Genomic DNA, 20949 nt, shown 5'->3' on the forward strand with positions numbered 1-20949 from the left:
AACATCTGGGTTTTCATCCACAACCTGAGCTACAGATCTTTGCCAATACTTAAAGGTTTAGAGGGAAATCGGCTAAACACAGGCAAATGGAATTAGTTTAGTTTGGGAAACCTAGTTGGCATGGACCGAAAGGTCTGTTTCCTTGCTATATGACTCTAAACTCTAATCCTCGTGCATAAATCACAAATGTTGGTGTGCATGGACAGCAAATAATCTGGAAAACTAATAGAATGGTATGGTTTATTGCAAGGGAAATTGAATGCAAGAGAATGCAAGTTTATGCTTCAATTATACAGGGCATTAGTCAGACTGCATCTGGAGTACCATGTACAGTTTAGGCACTCCCCGGGCCACCAACTGGTACCGTTCGAGTCCATTTGCAAGTCAATTTATACGCAAGCTGAACACAACGCAGGACATAATTAAATAACCATTCGTGAATACAAGGAAAAGTTTGTATGTCAGATCTTTAAAATTACCTCCGCATATGGGATTGTGTTCATTAGTACAACCATAAGTCGTAGGCCATCATACTTACAGAAGGATGTTAACACACTGGAAACAGTTCAAAGAATGTTTACTAACCTAACACCTGGAATATGCCATTCGCCTTATAAGGAAAGGCTATACAGACTAGGCTTGTATCCTCTGGAGTTTAGAAGAGTCAGAGGTGACTTAATTGAAACATACAAGATCCTAAAGGGACTTAATTGAGTGGATGTGGAAGGACGCTTACACTTATGAGAAAATCTAGAATTAGGGGTTATAATTTAAAATCAAGGCGAGCCCATTAGAGATGAGGAAACATTTTTCCTCTCAGGCTTCAGAATCTTTGGAATTCTTTTCCGCAAAAGGCAGTGAATGCAGAATATTTTCATATTTTAATTATTTTTAAGGCACAGGTTGATAGATTCTTGGTTACCAATGGGATCAGAGATCATTGGGGATATAAAGGATTAGAGTTTAGAGTCATACAGCAAGGAAACAGACCCTTCGGTCCAATTCATCCATGCCAACTAGGTTTCCCAAACTAAACTAATCCCATTTGCCTGTGTTTGGCCAATTTCCCTCTAAACCTTAAAGTATTGGCAAAGATCTGTAGCTCGGGTTGTGGATAAGGTTGTTGACTTGCTTGCCGAGCTGGCTTGTTTTTGTTCAGACGTTTCGTCACCATGCGAGATGACATCATCAGTGGAGCCACCGATGAAGCAATGTTATTCTACTCCACTTGGAATACTCACCATAATGGACCGGACAGTATAAATTCAAGCAAGTCAACAACCTCATCCCTCTAAACCCTTCCTATCCTGTCCAAATGTCTTTTAAATGTTGTAACTCTACCTTCGTCTACCATTTCCTCTGGCAGTTCATTCCATATATCAACTACCCTGTGCAAAGAAGTTGCCCCTCAGGACCCTTTTAAATCTTTCCTCTCTCATCTTAAACTTATGCCCTCTAGTTTTGAATTCCATACCCTATGGGAAAAAAAACCTTTGCTATTCACCCTATTTATGCCATGACGATTTTATTTGCTTCGCTTTGATTCGATTTATTGTCGTCAAATAAATCTCTACAAGGTCACCCCTCAACCTCATATGGTCTAGGGAAAAAAACTCCCATCCTATCCAGCCTCTCCTCACAACTCAAACCCACAAGTCATGGTAATATTCTTGTAAATCTTTTCTGCACCCTTTCCAATTTAATAATATCGTTCCTATGGAAGAGTGACCAGAACTGTTCACAGTACTGCAGAAGTAGCTCCAAAAATGTCCTATGCAGCTGCAAAATGACATCCCAACTCCTATACTTAAAGCTCTGACCAATGAAGGCAAAAGTGCCAAATACCTTCTTCACCACCCTGTCTACCTGTGACACCAAGTTCAGAGAGTTGAGATTAAAATCAAAGCAACTGTGATCTTACTGGATGGCAGGGCAGGCTCAAAGTGCCAAGTGGCCTACTCTTGGTCCTTGTTCATCGAGTAAAAGTCTTCTGGACGTCACACAAAGTTGGGGGGGGGGGGCAAGTGGATCCACTCCTGCTCTGACCTGCCCACTCAATCTCAAATCCCAAGTTAAATTTTACTTTATAAATCCTAACTGACGTATAAATCTTATCCCAGAATTTAAGAATTCATGCCTGTGGAAATATCTAAGACATTAATAGGATAGACACCGGATAGATCAGAAAATTATCACCAACATATTTCATTGAAGTAGCTCTTTATTTGTGATAAGATTTTATGTTTGCTGTAATAAATGTAGATGTTTTCATTGTACTGATTGCAAATTCACTCTAATTATTGAAATTTCTATAAGTATTTTGTTTATTTCACCAGTGCAATACTTTTTGATGAAGTATCTTGTACTATTACAAATCTTTCAATGCCACATAAAATTCCAAACAGAAACTAATGTAACATTTGCCTCAGACATCTGAATATAGCAATCCTATTTTATATTCATACTATGAAGAGGAATTAATTAATTGTTTCCTGTCACACTGAAGATATAACATTTGAACAAAGTCTTATAATTCTGTGGAGATGACTGTTGTTTCGAGGCCTCTAATATACCACTAAACTGACAGAATAATATGAAGTACATAGGGATAGGATTAGGTCACCTAATCCCTGTTCTACCATTCAATACTACCAAGGCTGAACATCAACCAATTGCTACTGAATCATCTTTGCCCCATATCCCTTAAAATCTTTGGCTACCAAGAAAGAGTGCAGAAAAGATGCCTCAGTCAGCACAAGGCATACCTAAAAATGAGGTTCCAATCTGTTGGAATTATTACATGGGGTTATATGGAATCAGTATTCCACAGGCAGAACAAAGCAATCCTGCAACCAAAGGATCAGTTCGCAGCTCTGCAGACCTACCTCATCCAGTAATGGACAAATGTCAGAAGTCACATGACACCAGGTTATGGTCAAACAGGTTTATTTGAAATCACAGGCTTTCAGAGTTTAGCCCCTTCTTGAAACATGTAAGTTTGGTTCCATAATATGACCATAAGGATTTACACAGTATTAAGGATACAAACAGGTGGAATTTATTATGAAGAAAGATATGTTATTTCACAATGACAGAGGAAGCATTTAAATAGCAATGGGCCCTGTTTTATAGCTCACTACTAAAAATGGAATCAGAAAATGATCTGAACGTGATTCATTCCACTGAGCTTGGTTGAGTGCATTGTTATACAGGCATTAATCAATTAATTGCTAGTGAAACTGTGTGTTAACTATTTATAACTTATTTTATGCCTTGCTTTCAAGACTGACTTCTATTTCAAAATAAAATATGCCAGAAATTATACAGTGGGTCTTCAACATTTGTAAACAGAATACAAATGGACATTCCTAACATAACCACTTTACAGAATCTTAATCTGAGCTAACCCATCACAACGTGCCATTTATCTGTTACCAAATTACAGCAGTATAAATCATTGAGGATCTGAAAATGAAACAATATTTTATTGGCATTTTCATTTCTCGTTTCTAAAGTTATAAAATCTTACACATCACATGTATAGCATTTTTTAAACTGAGATAGCATCTGGGAAAATACATATTTTATAAGGCTAGAAATAAAACATTTAAATTAGTTAATGCCTAGGAATTTCCATTACCAGAAGTGTTGGTCAGCATTTTTTGACTGTTTACATTTCTAATTGAGCCATTTTTCTGAAGTTTGCATTGTTTTGCTGCATCAGGAAATCTATATTCAAATACAAATGCAATATATTTTTAAATTCAAATATTGTGCTCCAATAAATATTCCATTGACCTATATGTACCTTAAATGAAATCTGATTTGTCAGAGCAGTGCTTCTCCAGTGCTGTACCAGAGTCAACACTACTTACAATTGTACAAATTAGGAGCAGGAGTAGGCTACTTGATCCCTCAAACCTGCTCTGTCATTCAAGAAGATAAGGGTTACCTTTAATTTAATAAAATATGAATTTTATTTGTAACCATTGAATTTGTATTTTCCCAGGTTTGACATACGACCGGGCGGTAACACAATGCTGTAGAAAAGGAAAAAAAGAGTTTCCTTGTCGCATCCAGGAGATCAGACATGGCACATTTTCAAAACAGTAGTTTCTCATTCTTTCTCTCATTAGATTTGTAATCTTCCAGATTTTATTTTTGATGGAGGAAAATGGATGATGGATGGCAATACATTAGATTGTTAGTGAGCAGCTCTCATCAAAGTAGTGTTTGCCTTTGACTTTTTTCCATTATAGACTTTTCTTTTACTAAAAAACTAATATACCAGGTCTTAGAAGTTTTTTTGCTCCCTATCTTTATTTTACTAGAATTTCAATAATATGAGAATACAACTGCGCAAATTAAAAATTATACTTACCTCATACCTCAAATAATCACAGCTGTGATGGGTGGTAGGGATACCACAATTGATCTCAGCATCCCTCAGTTCCAGCAGAAAATTCTTCCAGGGCTCTTGGTATTGTTTCTTATAAAGAGACATCCACTGAAAACTTATATGACTAGATATCAAGGGTAAGATAGTATACCCTTAACTGTCAAATAAATATCCCAATACTCACCATCATGGACTAGAGCTTCCCATAAGGAGGCTCAGTTTGAGCAAAAATTGGGATGAATTTCCTTCAAAAGGAAATTTAAAGGCGTTTTATAAACAATTTAGTTACTTATTTCTTGGGTTTCAAAATTAAATCAAAACCTTAATCTATAAACACAAGCTCAAAATTAAATTACCCTTTATAAATGTGTTGTAACTATTTACCAAAACTCTTCAAAAGAAAACTGTATGTTGATGAATTCAACAATTATAACTTTACTAAAACCTAATAACTAATCTCAACAGCTTTATAATACAGTATTAAGGAAGTGGATAGTAACTCACAACAAAATACAACCTTGTACTGTCAAAAACATGAAAATCATTAAAATTATTTCAAGCTGTATCAGTTGAAAAACTACCCTTCAGATCTGTCAATATTTTTCTTCACTATACAATACATTAAGCCAATTTTTCACAGACTAACAAGTTGAAGGTTGGGATACTTTAATTTGTAACTCTGGCAGTATAATCAGAAAACCAGGCAAAATAAATCTTTTCATCGTTTGTATAGTTTTTTGAACCAGTGAAACGTACTCCATGTTATCACCAAAAAAATGCAGAGAGAGAACTGGTGGAGACAGAACATATTCAGGTTTAACAAAATGGTTCCACACAAATTTCTTTCACAGAGTTGAAAGAAAACAGATACAAATTATGAGCAAGTGCTACTGTATCAGAAAAAATTGTCCAGATTTTTGTTTTACATTTCACAAGTATTTTCCAGCATAGTGATGAATTGAGGAAACTGCTAGAGAGTAAAATCCATAGTCTTTCAAGATTATTCCACGTGCAATTACACAATTGCATATTGTTCATACAAAAGGTCCCGTATTTTATAATAATCTTCACATAAACATCCCTCTAGTCCAATACGTCCTGTCTCAGTCTGCAAAGAAAATACAAAGAGCAACAAGAATTTAAAGGTAGATCCATCCCCTCTTCAGAAGCAATTGTAGGAAAATAGGTCTTAGGAGCAAAATTAAGCAATTTGGCACTTCAAGTTTACTCCAGCATTCCCTATCTAGCTCCTATCTGTCCCCCATATTCCTTGACTCATGCAGGAATCACAGAAAACTAGTACGCAAGTACAGCAGGTAATAAGGAAGGCAAATGGAATTTTGGCATTTATTGCTAAGAAAGTATAAAAGAAGGGATGTGTTGCTGCAACTGTGCAAGTATTACTGAGACCACACTTGGAATATTGCATACAGTTTTGGTCCCCTAAGTGAGGATGGGTATAGTTGTATTGAGGGCAGTTCAGAGGAGATTCACTGGATTGACTGCAGAAGTGAAGGGTTTGTCTTATGAAGAGATTGAGCAATTTAGGCCTATACTCTCTAGAAGAATGAGTGGAGAAAAAAATGAGGTATCCAAGATGCTAAAGGGAACTGACAAAGTAGATGTCAAGCAGGTGTTTCCTCTTGCGGAGCAATCTAGAATGAGAGGTCATAGTTTTAGGTAAGGGGTAGCAGATTTAAATCAGAGATTTAAATTCTCATAAGGTCATCAATCTGTGGAATTCACTACCCCACAGTGCAGTGGACTCTGATAGTGAGTAAATCTAAGGAAGATATAGACAGATTTTTAATTAGTAATGTGCTGAATATCAGATGTGGGCAGGAAAGCAGAGTTAAGGCGGAGATGAGATCACTCATGATCATTTTGAATGGCGGAGAAGGATGCAGATGCTGAACCCATATCCTAAGATTTGAACACGTCCCCAGAACATTAACCTGCGGCTCTGAATCGTTAATCCAATTATATGACCACTACGCCAGCGCCTCCATTGGAGCATTATAAATCTGTTTTATTTTTATTTTACAGTGTTTCAAATAGGAAAGGTTTTTATCATGAGCAACAGTCTGAGACTGGAAGGCAATGCAGCAGCGCACAAAATATTTTTAAAAAGTTTTGTATTTATAACTGATGCTGCAAAACAGAATTGCATAGAAAAAGGTAGAAGTGCATTTGGAAATGTTGTCTATCACTAAAAAGCAGTATACTTTCTGTATGTTTTTACCTAGATGCAGAACAAACAGCAGGATGAAAGTTTATTAGACACAAACTTCATATACAAGTGACTGTGACAATGCATTTTTACATACTCCAACATAAGTCAAAACAAACATATAATAAAAAAAACAAAATACTTAATTTGTATTTTCCTTCCAACTAATTTTGTCCAACAAGGGTATTACAAGGATAAAACCACTTTGTTTTGATGACTTGTCAGATTATGACAAACCAAAAGAAAATCATTTTCTCCATATGGGAATGATAAATCTTGCTTCTGTTAAGATGTCTGTTATCTGCTGGAGGCCTTTTCATACTATTAACACAACCACTTCTAAACAAAAATACTTACTCTTCGAACAGCGACCAAATTGTTGCAAACCAAAACACCTCCAACAAATTCTGCTTGAATACCTTCTCGCAAGAGAACTTGTTTAAAATCAGATAACCTTGGCTCATTAATGAAGACTGCTTGATGACCAGGAACCTAAAAAAGTTGGATTAAAAATTCAATTAAAATCACTCTGCAATTTTGCATTTTCACGGTTATCTTATTCAATAAATTAGAACTTCATACAATTAGTACAACAAATATGCTGACTTACAGGACAGGGTCAGATATAATTTAGAAAGCACACATCTCAATGACTGATGCCAGAAAATGAGTGTTTGATTCAAAGCAAATGATATGGAGCACACATAGTGGGCCTATAGAGAGAAAGCACAGCATCTTGCTTGTCGATAGTTTTATCACTGACCACTGCAACTTTTTGTTTTAACAGGATCACTGCAGCAGAACTTTGTCAATTTAAAATAAAATAATAGAAAAGAAACCAGCAGATACGAAACTATGCCTGAGACTTGTTTTGTTACTAAAAATGAGAAATCAATCTGTAACTTCTCATGACTTGTCTTAGATGATTCTCGAATAACATATTCCAAAGACTAGCCATCAAGAATTCCGATAAAAGTTATTAACCTGTAATGCTAGCCTTAGGTTTATTTCCCACAGTTTCATTCTGCTAATTTTTTCCGAATGATTCTATCGCCATTTCACAATCACTTCAGTTTTAGGTCAATGGGAATGGGAAGAAATGATTTGCATTTGTATTTTACCTTGGAAGCTGGGTGATTACAGCAACATCATGTTTACTGCCTATTCCTGGCTGCACTGAGGTAATGGCATGACCAATTCTCACGGAGATGCTGGTCCTATTACAACATTGGATAGAGAAATCAAAGATTTTGACCCTATGATGATAAAGGAGGTAGCCACACGTGTCATGCATTCTCATGAGATTGATGCTTTACACTTTCTAGGCAGTAAAACTTATGGGAATGGGAATGGGAATGGGAACTGTTGTTGAGGTATGCGTGATGAAGTGCTGCAATAAACGTTGCAGACAGTATGTTCTAACCATAGTGGTTTGACGATGATTGGAGCTGCTCATGAATTAAATGACAGAGAGATAATCAAAGGGACTGCTTTGTCCTAGATGATGTTGATCTTCTTGGGACATTACCATGGTCATATCCAGCTAGAAGTAATGACCATTCCATTACACGGATGGCTTGAACTTTATCGTCATTACATTGATGAGGTCGGTCTGGTTAAACTTCTGGTCCCTGGAAACCTTAGGACATTGTTGATGGGTAATGTTGAAGGTAAAGTGGAGTCTTTTATTTTTGGAAATGGTCAGAGGCTCATATGTGGTTTGAACATTACCCAGCACACATCAGCCAAGGGCTGTTTATTATTCACATCCCGCTAAAGGCTGAAATGGCTGTTCAATTATAGAATTCCAAACATTCACTACCCTCTGGGAGAATAAATTCCTTTACATCTCAGTTTTAAATGAATGCCGCCTTATTCTGTAACTTTAGAATTAGAATTTATATTAGAATTAGATTTATTGTCATGTATACTCAAGTACAGAAGTATCGAAGTACAGTGAAAAGTTTACAATGTCGCACCTCACGGTGCCATCTTAGACACTGAGAAATAAAGGAAAAAAAAGGTTACCTTGTCCCCTAGTTCAAGATTCCTTCACTCGTGGAAACATCTTCTCAACATCTATATTATCATGCCCTTTCAGAATATTGTATGTTTCAATAAGGCACCCCTTATTCTTCTAAACTTTAATGAATAAAGGCTTAACCTTCATCCCACGAATGACTCCAATGCCAGGATATCCTTTTTAAAATACAGGGACCAAAACTGTACACAGTGATCCTGCTTGGCCTCACCAACACCTTTACTGTTGTAACAAGATTTCTTTGTTTTTAAAAGTCCAATCCCCTCTAGCAATAAAGGCCAAAAATCCATTTGTCTTAATTACTTGCTACATCTGCATGCAAATATTTAGTGTTTCATCCACAAGAATACCCAGATTCCTCTGCACTGCACTTTTTTTGCAGTCTGGCACAGAGAAGAAAATGGTTATACGAAGCACGTTGCCCTGAAGTCTGGCACTGATTCTCTGGCCTAAATGATCACCCGTCCGAGCCTACAGCTGCAAAAAATTGAGGGCTACGTTTTGTTTATGTAGCGATGGTTGGAATCACTGTGATGCATCCACAAAGCTGAGAACTACATGGATAGCACATTTAACAAAATGGTCACTGTTGGGTTAGCCTATGGCCAGAGATGGCACAAAATGGCTGCCTGTGGATTTTCAGTTGGCATAAATATGGCGGAGAAGATTTTCAGCTGCAGGAACAGAATTAGCTTGCTGAGTTCAGAATTAAAGTGAGATCATAGTTTAGGACAATAGTAGTTTTAAGAAATAGTTAAATTCAAGGTAACAGGGTCTAGGCTGAACGAAAAATATTACAAATTAATAGAAAAGGAGTTCTGTACAACCCACAGCTGCAAATGTTTGTTAGAGACTGTCTGATAAGAGATATCTGAGAACAGACAGCCTGAAGTTTGTAGTTTAGCAAGAATTAAAAATATGATCCCACAATAACAGAGACAAATGGTAAGGTGAAAGAAGAATGAGGCTATGTCTTGTAAAACCCCAGGAGTTCAGACAAGTTCATTGAGCTGTAAAAGTAATTGAGTTTCGGTCTTATTAATGGAATAGATGTGCCCACACACACACACACACACACACACACACACACACACACACACTCTCTCTCTCTCTTCCCCATCAGCCCCCCCACACTGACTCTCTCTCTCCCCTCACCCACTCCCCCCCTCCCACACACACACACACACACTCTCACTCTCTACCTCTCCCTCACTCCTTCTCATACATACACACACAGGCACACATAAGTCTATGGGGTGAATTTGTATTTACAGATGCATTTGATGTTGTTCGAAAAACACACAATTTATAGACAATGTGGTGTTTTATAAATTCTTACTTTAGAAATAAAACTAGTCTGACTCCAAACCAAAACACAGACAGATTCTAAACAAAGCCTCACACCTAACATGCATTATCTGACCTAAAAATTCTCTTCTTTACACTGATAAAACCTTTAATTCTCCCAGGGCAGTGACTTGAAAGAAATTCAGGGATTTACATATACATATTAACCAATTAAAACCTCCTAACTGACAAAAGATTTAACAGCGTCTTAGGTTTGTTTAATACATCCTCATCAGTTGTGTGACCCTTTGATCTTTTACTTATAAATTCTGTGCCTGATGCCACCTCTGTCAGAAACACGTGAAGAAGGAACAAGGCTCCAAAAGTTTGTGTTTTCAAATAAGCCTGTTGGACAAAAACCTGGTGTCGCATGATTTCTGACCTTGTCCACTACAGTCCAATGCCGACGCCTCCAAATCATGGAGCAATATTTAGAATAGGATCAGTAAAGTTCCTTTAGAAGACAGCATGTGATTAGAATGAGTTACGGTTACAGGTGCAAGATAGAGGGGTAGTGTTTACCTGACCTTTCCAAGTAGGACAAAAGCTGCTTAACTCATTGGCTTAAGAATTCTGACATTAGGTATGACCATATACTTTTATATATAACTAATTTTATGTTAGAACAGATATTATAAATTTTATAGCAATTAGTAAGCATTAGCATCTTTTAGGGAATAATAAGATGAGTAAGAGAATTTGATAAAGACAGCAAGGAATACAACGAAATACAGAATTCGAACACTTCTTAGAAATAAGCAAGTCTGGCAAATAAATGTCTGAAAAGGAGTATAACTATTAACATTGGAATGTAAGTTAATGAGGTATGTTGTAAGATCCCAAGACCTGATTGTAATGTCTGGTAAACATCATAAGATCATGGGGAACCTACAGCTGTGCATAAGTGTGTCCATCATTGATCGGGTGTTTTACAGGATTGGATGTATAGATTAGGGGGAAGGAACAATGACATCAATGTTGCATCTAAGTATTGTAAGGCAAAATGTAAAAAAATACTATATTCAGCTGGGGAAGACAGAGTGGCTCTGATCTCTCCTCCGATCTGCGCCAGAATTAAGAGGGCAACTGGGCCTCACATGAAAGCCAGATTCAGCGTGGTCTCTGGCCTCTCCCACTTGTGGTAAAAGAACTGTGAATAAACATCGCTTGTACTGCTGAACACAGAATTGGATAATCCTGTTTGACATCTCTCATCTCTCCCCAATAGATACATTGCAGATTAAGACGAGACAGGCAGAAAAGGAATGGGTAATGGCTAGGCAGTCTAGCACAACTAGGAAGGAAGTGCAGTGTCCCCTGAGTCTATCTAATTCGTGAACTACTTTTCATTTTGGAGAGTGGACAATGAAATAAATTAATATGTTGGCTTTTCCGACGCATATATTTCCCCACAAAGGAACCAATTTTTTTTTTCAAAGTTATAGTTTCTGGCGAGGGCAAAGGCAGAATATTAATTCAATTTGTAATTTTAATTAAATCTAGGTTTCAGTCACATTACCAACTGTCAAATTTCAGTGATTTTGTTTATAAGCTTTGATCTGTTATTTCCAGTCACTCAACTCAACTTACATTGAAGAGGGGAAAAACAAAGAAAAGTCATCAACAGGATGCCCTCAGCATCAAATGTCTCGATCAGTAACATGTCTTGACATTTAATTGTAACTAATACAAGGCTTTCTCTTTCAAAGTGAGGCAATCGAAGTGTGCTTCCAAATCAGCTTTGTTCTGCCTCAGGTTTTTTTAACATGTATAAAGAATCAAATAAAACCTATTTATTTTATTTCGTACCAATTACTGGCTCATAACTGTCAAATGAAAACCTTAATTTTGATCCATAATAAAATTGAGAGTTCCAAAATTTAATGAACTATGGATGTGTATGTTGGAAATATAAATTTATTTTGAGTTATACTTCTTTAGACCCATGATTATTAACTTTTCCTGTTCCTGGACCTTTGATTGGTAGATAGTTTCACATGGTCTGTGCAAGAGAAACATTTTGAAATCCAGAATAATAATACTGCAGTCTATGTTTTATTACAGAAACTGGATGAATAATTGAATAACTATGACACTTAAATGTCAATATGCATTTCATATTAAAAAAAATCTTGGTTTTTACGATTAAGACTTATTAACTTTATAAAAAAAATCAACAAGTCCCAAAATTTACAAAGTCAAATCAACCTTGATTATGATCTGATCTCTAGTAAAGTTAATATTTGTGAACTGTGAATGCACTCACAATCTCTAGAAAGACTAGGGTAAAATGTAACATCGATCCTTGCAAATTCCCCTGAAAGTCAGACATCATTCAGACTTGGAAATAATGCTGCTCCTTTCTTGCAGCTGGGCTAAAACATTGGAACACTCTACTGACAGCACTGTAGGAATACCTTCATGCCATGGTGTCAGCAGTACAAGCTAGCAGCTCATCACCACAGATTCAATGCTCATCTTGCCAGTGACACCCACATCCAATGAATGAATAACAAATAAATATCTCAATTTAATTTCCATACCTCATTTGGTGACAATGGTTCCAGTGTGGGAATTACATCAAGATCTTCATTGGTCTCTTTTTCATCATCATCAAAAAGGCTCTTCATAGCTTTTTGCTGAGCTGCAACTTGGTCAGAGTTATGTGTAGATGAGGGAGCATCAACCTGCATTTCTCCTTCTTCATCCTCTCTTAACTCGCCCTCTTCCAGAATGACCCCTGTATCAACCTTTGATACCCTCATGTCCAAAACACCATCTATCCAAGCTAACTCTGCATCCTTTGCTTTACAGAACTGGAGAGAACTGACCAAAGAATCTTTTAGTCTAACCTGTGAAAATGAAATATCCATATATTAGAAAATCATAGAATAATGATTTTGGCCATTCAGCCCATCATCTCTGTAAAACGATAAATGTCGCAGTTTATCAATAAGTGAAGGAAACCATAATACTTTGATTCAGAATCTAACATTTTCTTATTAAATATGTATTAAAACTCTTTTGAAATACAAGTGAAAGATAGCACAGAATTTATATTAATCAGAATAATTAAATATTTTAACTTCTTTAGTTCTTCCAGAGATAATTTACGATGTACTTTTGAATTTTTTTTATCCATTAGTAACATAAGAAGTTTTTTTATAATGTCAAAATACTGAGCAACAAAACATTTGTTTCACCGATTACTTTGTGCGTTCACCTCGGGTTTTTGTGCCCTTCATGTTAATAGATTTAGTCAAAGAATAAAATTGTAAATTCAGTGCTAACAATCTCAATGCTTTAATTTCTCAACTGCTAAGCAGCTTACTACTTGCGTTGCCATAATTTTCTTTGGAAAACATCAAACCTTGGTTTCACATAAAATTAATTTGTAGAAATATTTAGTGCTTCTGGCAGAGTTCCAAAGAATTGAAGCTGCTGCAATAACAAAATGCTAAATTTATAAATGACATTCATTAAAGACTGTGTGTGTTGCTATTTGAAGCTGCGAATTAGTGGTATTTTCCACCATGTTAGAGAATCTTATATACAACTTATCTTTCCAAAAGATTGAAGATATAATCAATTACTTAATTGCATACTTTAATCAAATGTTTTAAAGCAACAGCTATGTTGAAAACGTGTTCGTGCTTTCTAGTTCTGGACTCAGGTGAACAAGAAATTGTACTGTTACTTCCAAATGTATTAAAAAAACAATTACAGAAAAAAAAGGAATTGTTCTTTTTTAGCTTCACTGAAAACTTCCAAAACAATTCATAGCCAAATAATGGCAGTGCCTTCACTTTAAAAATGAGTAAGCAAGTAAGGCAGCCAAATCACGAATGCCCAAAACAGTAAAAAATGAATAGTTACTGCATGGTTTTTGGTAGTGTTGGGCCAACAGATAAAGGGTAGATAAAACTCTGGCAGAACAAACTGTTCTGCTTTGAGTAAAATCTTAGGATTTATTTGTCCCACCTACACAAGTTAACAGGTCCTCGGTTTAATGCTGCACCTAACGCAGAACTCCTTTAGTACTGCCAAATAGTTATCAGCCAATCATACGCTAAACTTCCAAAGTAGGGAGCGAATTCAGCAGCTAATTAAAAATATCAATTTTGAGAAATCATTATCCTGCCTACGTATTCATTTGAAATTAGGTTAACAGCAGAAATCTGAATAGCCAGTAATTACACATAACTGTCAAATTGTATTACCTGATAGATATGCGTCTCACTGGTAGCATCTATTGTTTCTTGAAGTTTTGGTGTGTAAACTTTAATGTCCTTTCCGCCAAACGCTTTGCACGATTCAGCCAGATCTTGGCTGGACTCTGGAGGCCCATGAACAATAATCAACTGTCGGGGTTTCATCTGATTAATAATTTTTTTAATAGAGTCACCATCTGAGCGACCTTCATAATCAATATATGTCACTCTGGCTCTGTAAGAAGAAGGCAAGTTACTTGATGAACTGGTATATTTCACCTTAGTAGAAGAAGAATAAGCAGAATTTTGTGCAAGGCTTATCAGCTTCAAACATTAAAAAAAAAACGATCTTACTGACCTGATTTCTATGGTTTCTAAAGCCGAGATACACTTTGTTGGAACATCAGATAAATCCTGATCCATAGGTTCCTCACCATTACTCAGACCAGAATCGAGCTTGCTCTTTTCTTCTTCTGCTGCTTGAAGTTCCGGAACCAAAAAATCCTCAGCTCTGAAATAAGGTATTAGCAATAAACAACAGGGGAGCACAAGAGGAGGTAGCTCTATTTTGGATTTCACATTGGTTTTTACAGGTATCAGGTAGAATACTGACATGCTTTTGTTTAAAAAATGTTCGCGAGAAGAAAAGTCAATTGTCTACAACAAGAAATATAGTCACTTAGTACAGAAATTGAATATTGCTGAGGAGAGATTTGTTGCTGAAATTTCTTATCTTCTATCTGTGCAAGTACACCAAATTTCAAACAATTGCAACAATTTCTATTACAGGAGAAAAGGTTGCTGATTGGTTGGCAAGTCAACACTGATTGGCCAACATGCTGCCATAGAAAAGTTAAAAATAATCAGATGTAAAAGAAAAATTGAAATATTAATAAGATCAATTAAAATCTTGATCAAAATATTTGGAAGAGGCTGGAGAAGGTGACTGGGTCAAGGGTTGCAAATGGGTCCAGGAGGAGGAGGAAACAATATACCCTCTTACAATCACCGTGCATGTATTTTCTGCTTTTGATTACACTGTTTCAGTTGCAACAGCAGGACTCATATGGCCACATATTCTAAGACTCTGGAGTAGCAAAGGAGATTGGAAATGGGACAGTAGTTTGCAAGAATGAAAAGGAGCATAGTTAGGATTTTGAGGAAGGGTGTATTGTATGGAAGTGAGGGGACTCTACATTGCCCAACAGCTGTCAGTCAGGCAACAGCCCTACACTTCTCCAATCCATCTCCACAATGTTCATTGTTTTAAGTACAGCAAAATAAAGAAGGGTATGGGTGGGGAAAAATGGCAAATCACGGAACGGAGACTGAGTGCAAAAGCATCATAATTCTGCTCCTAATTTTAGTCACAGCATAAAGGCAAACGCTCAGATAAGAGAAAAGCCAGCTAAAGTATGCTTACTTTTAAAACAATGTGCAAGTTATAATTCTACAGATGATTTTGTACATTTACCAGAAAATAATAGCTTTTATGTTTTATGGAGTATATTCATATAGCTTTGTTGAAAAACTGAAGATCCACAGGATGTTGAATATTAAAGATGCTGCAGCTTTGAATGCTCAAAGGTTTTCAAACTGTCTGCATTTATTGCACCAACAATTGCTATGTTGACTGCAAGTAACATTTTGTAACATAAAGCAGAACATCTCGAATATATTTAGCAGGGAGAGTGTAATTCCACTTCTTACGGGTTTTCTGCTATAAATGAGCATGTTTTAAAAAATACTTTAAAAATTGAATAACACAGAGTATCAAAAAAAATACAAGAAAGCAAGACAATGGTATAGAATGAGGATATGTTTTTCAGGTCACAAATCCAATTCCTAGTTCTTTTGTTTTAGTGACTGATGTCTCAGAAAGATAAATGTAAGAATAAACTAACTAAATATTAATAGTAGAACATAACCAGTAATTCATTATAGATATTAATAGTGAAATGACTTTTAGAAATCTAGCAGGTAAAAGTAAATGCCACAATGCCCCAGCATTGATGGTTTCTCCAGAAGTAGCTTAAGGATTACATACATTGTACATAAAACAGTGTTAGAACAATTACACACAGATATCTCACAATAACTTAAATATTCATGACAAAGCCTTATTTTTGACTTTGTATTCAAAACAAATCAGCTAATCTAAGACTTGCATTGTTGAAGCTTTTCACATCTGTAAAACCTAGTGTTTATCACAGTCAAGTGTGGTTGCTAGTGCATTAGCCGAGGAAACTACTACTCAGGCCAGTTGTGTGTGACAGGAGTATTTGTAAGCCAAGGCACAAACAATGACATGGATGAATATGATACCAGCTAAGCAGCTGATTCACATCCAGAATTAAGCAAAAGGAAAGCAAGTCAATAATGTCACAACATATATAGTGATCTCTGCAACACAGCACTGAAATTTTGCCTAGAAGAATTAAGGCGATCCAGTAATGCACACTTCTTGACTACTTAAGGTTCCAGGTTCTGAGTTACCTGGAAACATGGTTTAAGAAATTAAACAATGGAATGTTACGCTACAATTATTATGTAAATTTGTAAAAATTAAAAATTAAAATCAACATTTAGTGAACCACGGGAAAGTAAGTGTAGGTCCAAGTCTATTTATTTAAATTGTTAATTTAGCCATCATCAAAATTTTTGCAACTGATATTGCTTTTAAAATTCTGCAGTTCAGGAATAATCCTCTTCCAGAATTCTACGAATAGAATGCAAATGAAAATATGTTGAAGGGAATAAATTTATAAATGAAGAGCTATCATTATATAGCAAACTAGCATATAGTGCCATCATGTGGTTAAGAATGACAAAATGCACTAAAACAAGAGCTGGCAAGAGAATACTGCAGGCAAAAAATTGCAGTATAAAGGTTCAGTGGAACTTTTTTTTGTTACGAGTATTGTGTGACTGTAGTGCAGGTACCCAGTCCCATTCTACAGCAATTTCATCATCTCATTTTTCCATGTAATGATTGCACAGGAGGCCATTCAAACCATTTGTGAATTAAAGCTAATCACAATGACACACCCTCTCTCACTGAATCTTCATCTGCTTCAAATGTACCAACAAACTGTTTCCTTTATGTTATATTCCAGAGGGCCAAAAGATAAAAGATAGAACTGGAGCCAATTGCTCACAAATACTGGAGTCCGAGACAACACAGCATGGAGCTGGAGGGGGAAAGTTGACGATTCGGGTCGGGACCCTTCTTCAGAAAGTTAACCCGAAACATCAACTTTCCCCCTCCTCTGATGCTGCCTGGCCTGCTGCGTTTCTCCAGCTCCACGCTGTGTTATACTAATACAAGCTTTTTGCACAAGAAATTTGGAACATCACATTCGTGTAGCATCTTGACTTATTTACAGACACTGCATATTAAATAGCTTTCAAATTTTGAACTAAAGTTTGCCAAAAGTTCTTTTTATGAAGAGTACAGCTCCTTTAAGTTAGATTTATTCAAGATACCTTATTATTTCTCCATATTCATCCCACTTCATTCTCTCCTCTGCTGCTGGGAACATAGGGTATGATTTTTTAGCCTGTTTGAAAAAGCTTCCTTTGCGACTGCTCTCACTTTTCATCATGAGGTCATGTTTGGTTTTTCCAGTCAAAGGTTGGTCCATGTCTTCTTCAACATCACTCTCATCACTGGAGTCAACATCTCGCCTACAGGAAAAAAAATCAAAGACAACTATTAATTTACTCCACAAATCAAGCACCCATGGGGAGAAATATTTCAACTTTATTATTTCCAGCATTTTCTTGTTTTACCTAAGATTTCCAGTGTCTGCAACATTTTACTTTTATAATCTATTAATTTAGTTCCAAACAAATAAACATCCTCTAGTCACTGCAGCTTAAACTAACATTACACTAAAACAGTGGATTTTTGTTCAAAGAGTGAAACTTAAAGAATTCCACCTACACTTATTTGTTACCCAGTGCCACGTCTTATTTTCTATTAATGCTCTGCTAATCTGTAGTTTTACAATGATTTGAATAAAGACCTGTACATTATACAAAGAACAATTTTGAAAGTTGTTCTTGCTGTACAGAAAGTAATAACGTTTAGGTAGCACCACAATGTCTTCAATATATCACAATGTCTCATTAGTGACAGCATAATTTACCGGCGCACTATCTTTGGAATTGAGGCAACTTAAAATTTTGTTATGTATAACAGACAGCTTTAGTTCTTTTGCAATGATAATGAATGGAACAGTCAGGTCTCAATAATGGAGGTGTACTTGGAGAGCTATTGAAATCCACCTGGCTAATGTGGGGAACAGGAAACAATCTGCAGAATTTACTCTGAAGGTGATTAACTGAGGTACACGCTGTGAAAGCAATGGATTTGATGATGCTTGTGGGTGTTTCACATTCATATTTTATCTTTGCAATATAACGTTCAACCAAGTCTTCAAAAAAATCTATTTGATCATACAATCAAAATTTGACAAATAGTTTGAGTCACATTGAATTAAACATTTAAAGTATTGAAGAGAAGTATACTACAAAGCTTTACAAAGTATTAGAAAAGATTTGCAATCCAATTTTTCAAGGAGAATTATGACCTTTTTACGGTCTAATATCTTTGTGTCAAAGCTGGTTATAAATTGTAGCCATACTAAGTCAGAACTTTGCAACATAATTCTGTAAACACGTGATTCAAAAAATATTACCATTTCAAAAAATCAGAAATAGAAGTACAATATCTTAAAGTATCATTAGAAAATAAAAATTTTAGTTCACAGCTATTCACAGTGTTGTTTAAATTAGTAGGTGTTTCTTCCTGCAATGCATTTAGTCTCAGAATTGGAGCTGTGTAAATTCTGTGCCAGCCACTTTGCCTATGGCACACAGACCATGAATAGCAGTACTGTGACATTAGTCCAATAATAATAACCTCAAAACCAGACAGAAATTTTCCTCGATAATTTTCTTAGCCTTAGGTGAAAAATGCTTAGTGCCTAAGTGAGGCAGAAAAGCAATGACAGAGTATATTTTGCATGCTTTGTGCATTAATTTTATATTTGTTTATTCTTTTGTATTAATGTAAGACCAAATGTCCTACAATTATGGAATTTTCACTGATGACTGAAAGATCACCAACACATCACCTGCAAATGTTCCACATTATATCCTCAGACAGCAAGCAAAATAAAAAGCAATCCAAACCCCAACTTTGTCAATTTTTACGTCCCGTCTACTCACTCCTTCTCTTGTTCCTGCTTTTTAGCTGCCTCTTTCTTGAGCTTTTCTTTCTCTAGATACTCTTCCAATTCTTTCCCTTCTAATTTTACACGACGTCTAATCTATTGGCGAAAGATTAAAAACATCACAGTGAAAGCTGACCCAGAAATTATTACATACTTCAACATATAAGTTTTTTAAAATCAGATGCTCAAACTTCTAGTTGATCAAGTCAAAACGGAACCCCAATTAAAATAAATTCAAAGATGGACTCTTGAAGACCGACCTTAAAATTCAGTTTGTTCCCACATAACCAAACAATTTTCTCTCTTACAATCAACGAGAGTTGCATTTAATTTTTTAAAAATATGTATACAGGAGTATATTGTTTGAAGCTCCCTTATTACAATATTTAAATAACGTATTTAATGCTTTTTATTCAATGCTACAAGAAACATTAACCATAACTAAGCACTTTAAAATAAAAGTGGATAAGCGTAAAGCTAGTACAGAATGATGGGTAAGATATTTGGAAAATTCTACCTCTGACCAGCACAAGGCACTGATTTTCCAGGCTACTGAATGGAATGTAGATTTTGGCAACAATTCTCCGAACAGTGAGTTCACATCATCAGGTGGACCATTAAAAGACGATAGAGCACAAGAAACATATTTTCCAGAAAGCATGACACCCCATTTGCTGCCATGTAACTACCAAATAATCACTGACGAAAACCTGAGTACAAGTTGTTTTATGCTCTTTCAAACAAAGGTGCAGGCCCAGGTAAACCCAGAAATACATCCATTCCAGTTCATTTATCAATTTTTGAAGATAAATTTCATTACTCGATGTAAATTACTTCATTCATTTCCAATCTGATTCTATTACGCCGAAGAACTTTTTATCCACACGACTTCAATATCTCCAATATGAAGCCAATGCATTTGTAGTTGCATTCTTACCTCTATATCCATTTTTTTGGTGTTAGGATTGTCTATCAAATATCGTGCCAGTGTTCCAGGTGTCGTTCTGTAAGTGAGAATCACAGAATTTTTTGGATCCTGACACCATTGTATGAAAAGATCACGTGAAAACCCACATTCCATGTCCGACTGACTGGCCAATACAACCTTTGGACTGGGCACTCTGGCTAGATCTGATAGGCTGTGGCACAAAGAAAGGTGACGAAACTGAAAGGGATTGTTTCGCTTGTCTTCAAAACATCTCATTAACTTGTCGCTCATCCATTCTACCTAAAATTAAAGAAATATCGTATCATTAGAAGGGAAAGAATATCACTATTTTTATCATTGTCCTAATTCTACATCAATAAATTTCATTAGAGGTGAATATTCATATCATTTATTTTAATCAAAAGAATGTTCCAAAATGTTGTTTAACAGCAGGCAAGTAAGGTTTGAAAAAAAGGTTTCCAAATTAAGGTTACTGATCAGAATCAGATCTTTGTAACTAAACCAAACTGGTCACGACATACAAGTGTTGCAA

The 20949-nt window shown here is 35.9% G+C and overlaps 1 protein-coding gene across 1 annotated transcript; it reads right to left on the reverse strand.

The window, feature by feature from the left end:
• Window positions 1-2929: 2929 nt before the first annotated feature.
• On the reverse strand, window positions 2930-20711 carry cpsf2 (cleavage and polyadenylation specific factor 2). Its single transcript, XM_020533653.2, has 8 exons — window positions 20406-20711; window positions 19464-19564; window positions 17715-17915; window positions 14587-14739; window positions 14238-14463; window positions 12561-12869; window positions 6987-7121; window positions 2930-5507 (listed from the first exon to the last, which is right to left on the reverse strand). Exons 1-8 carry the CDS (start codon window positions 20685-20687, stop codon window positions 5415-5417), a joined length of 1500 nt encoding a protein of 499 aa, XP_020389242.2. The 5' UTR covers window positions 20688-20711; the 3' UTR covers window positions 2930-5414.
• Window positions 20712-20949: the final 238 nt, after the last annotated feature.

The sequence above is a fragment of the Rhincodon typus genome, chromosome 8, assembly GCF_021869965.1.
Source record: "Rhincodon typus isolate 14 chromosome 8, sRhiTyp1.1, whole genome shotgun sequence".
NCBI lineage: Eukaryota > Metazoa > Chordata > Chondrichthyes > Orectolobiformes > Rhincodontidae > Rhincodon > Rhincodon typus.

Bases quoted from the DNA above. Each gene is read 5' to 3' on its own strand.
- cpsf2 (XM_020533653.2), bottom strand. From the start codon at position 20,687: ATGAGCGACAAGTTAATGAGATGTTTTGAAGACAAGCGAAACAATCCC. The intron at 19,565-20,405 runs GTAAGAATGCAA...TTTCGCCAATAG, and splicing joins CCAAAAAAATGGATATAGAG to ATTAGACGTCGTGTAAAATT. The intron at 5,508-6,986 runs GTAAGTATTTTT...TTTTCTTTGCAG, and splicing joins ATTTGGTCGCTGTTCGAAGA to ACTGAGACAGGACGTATTGG.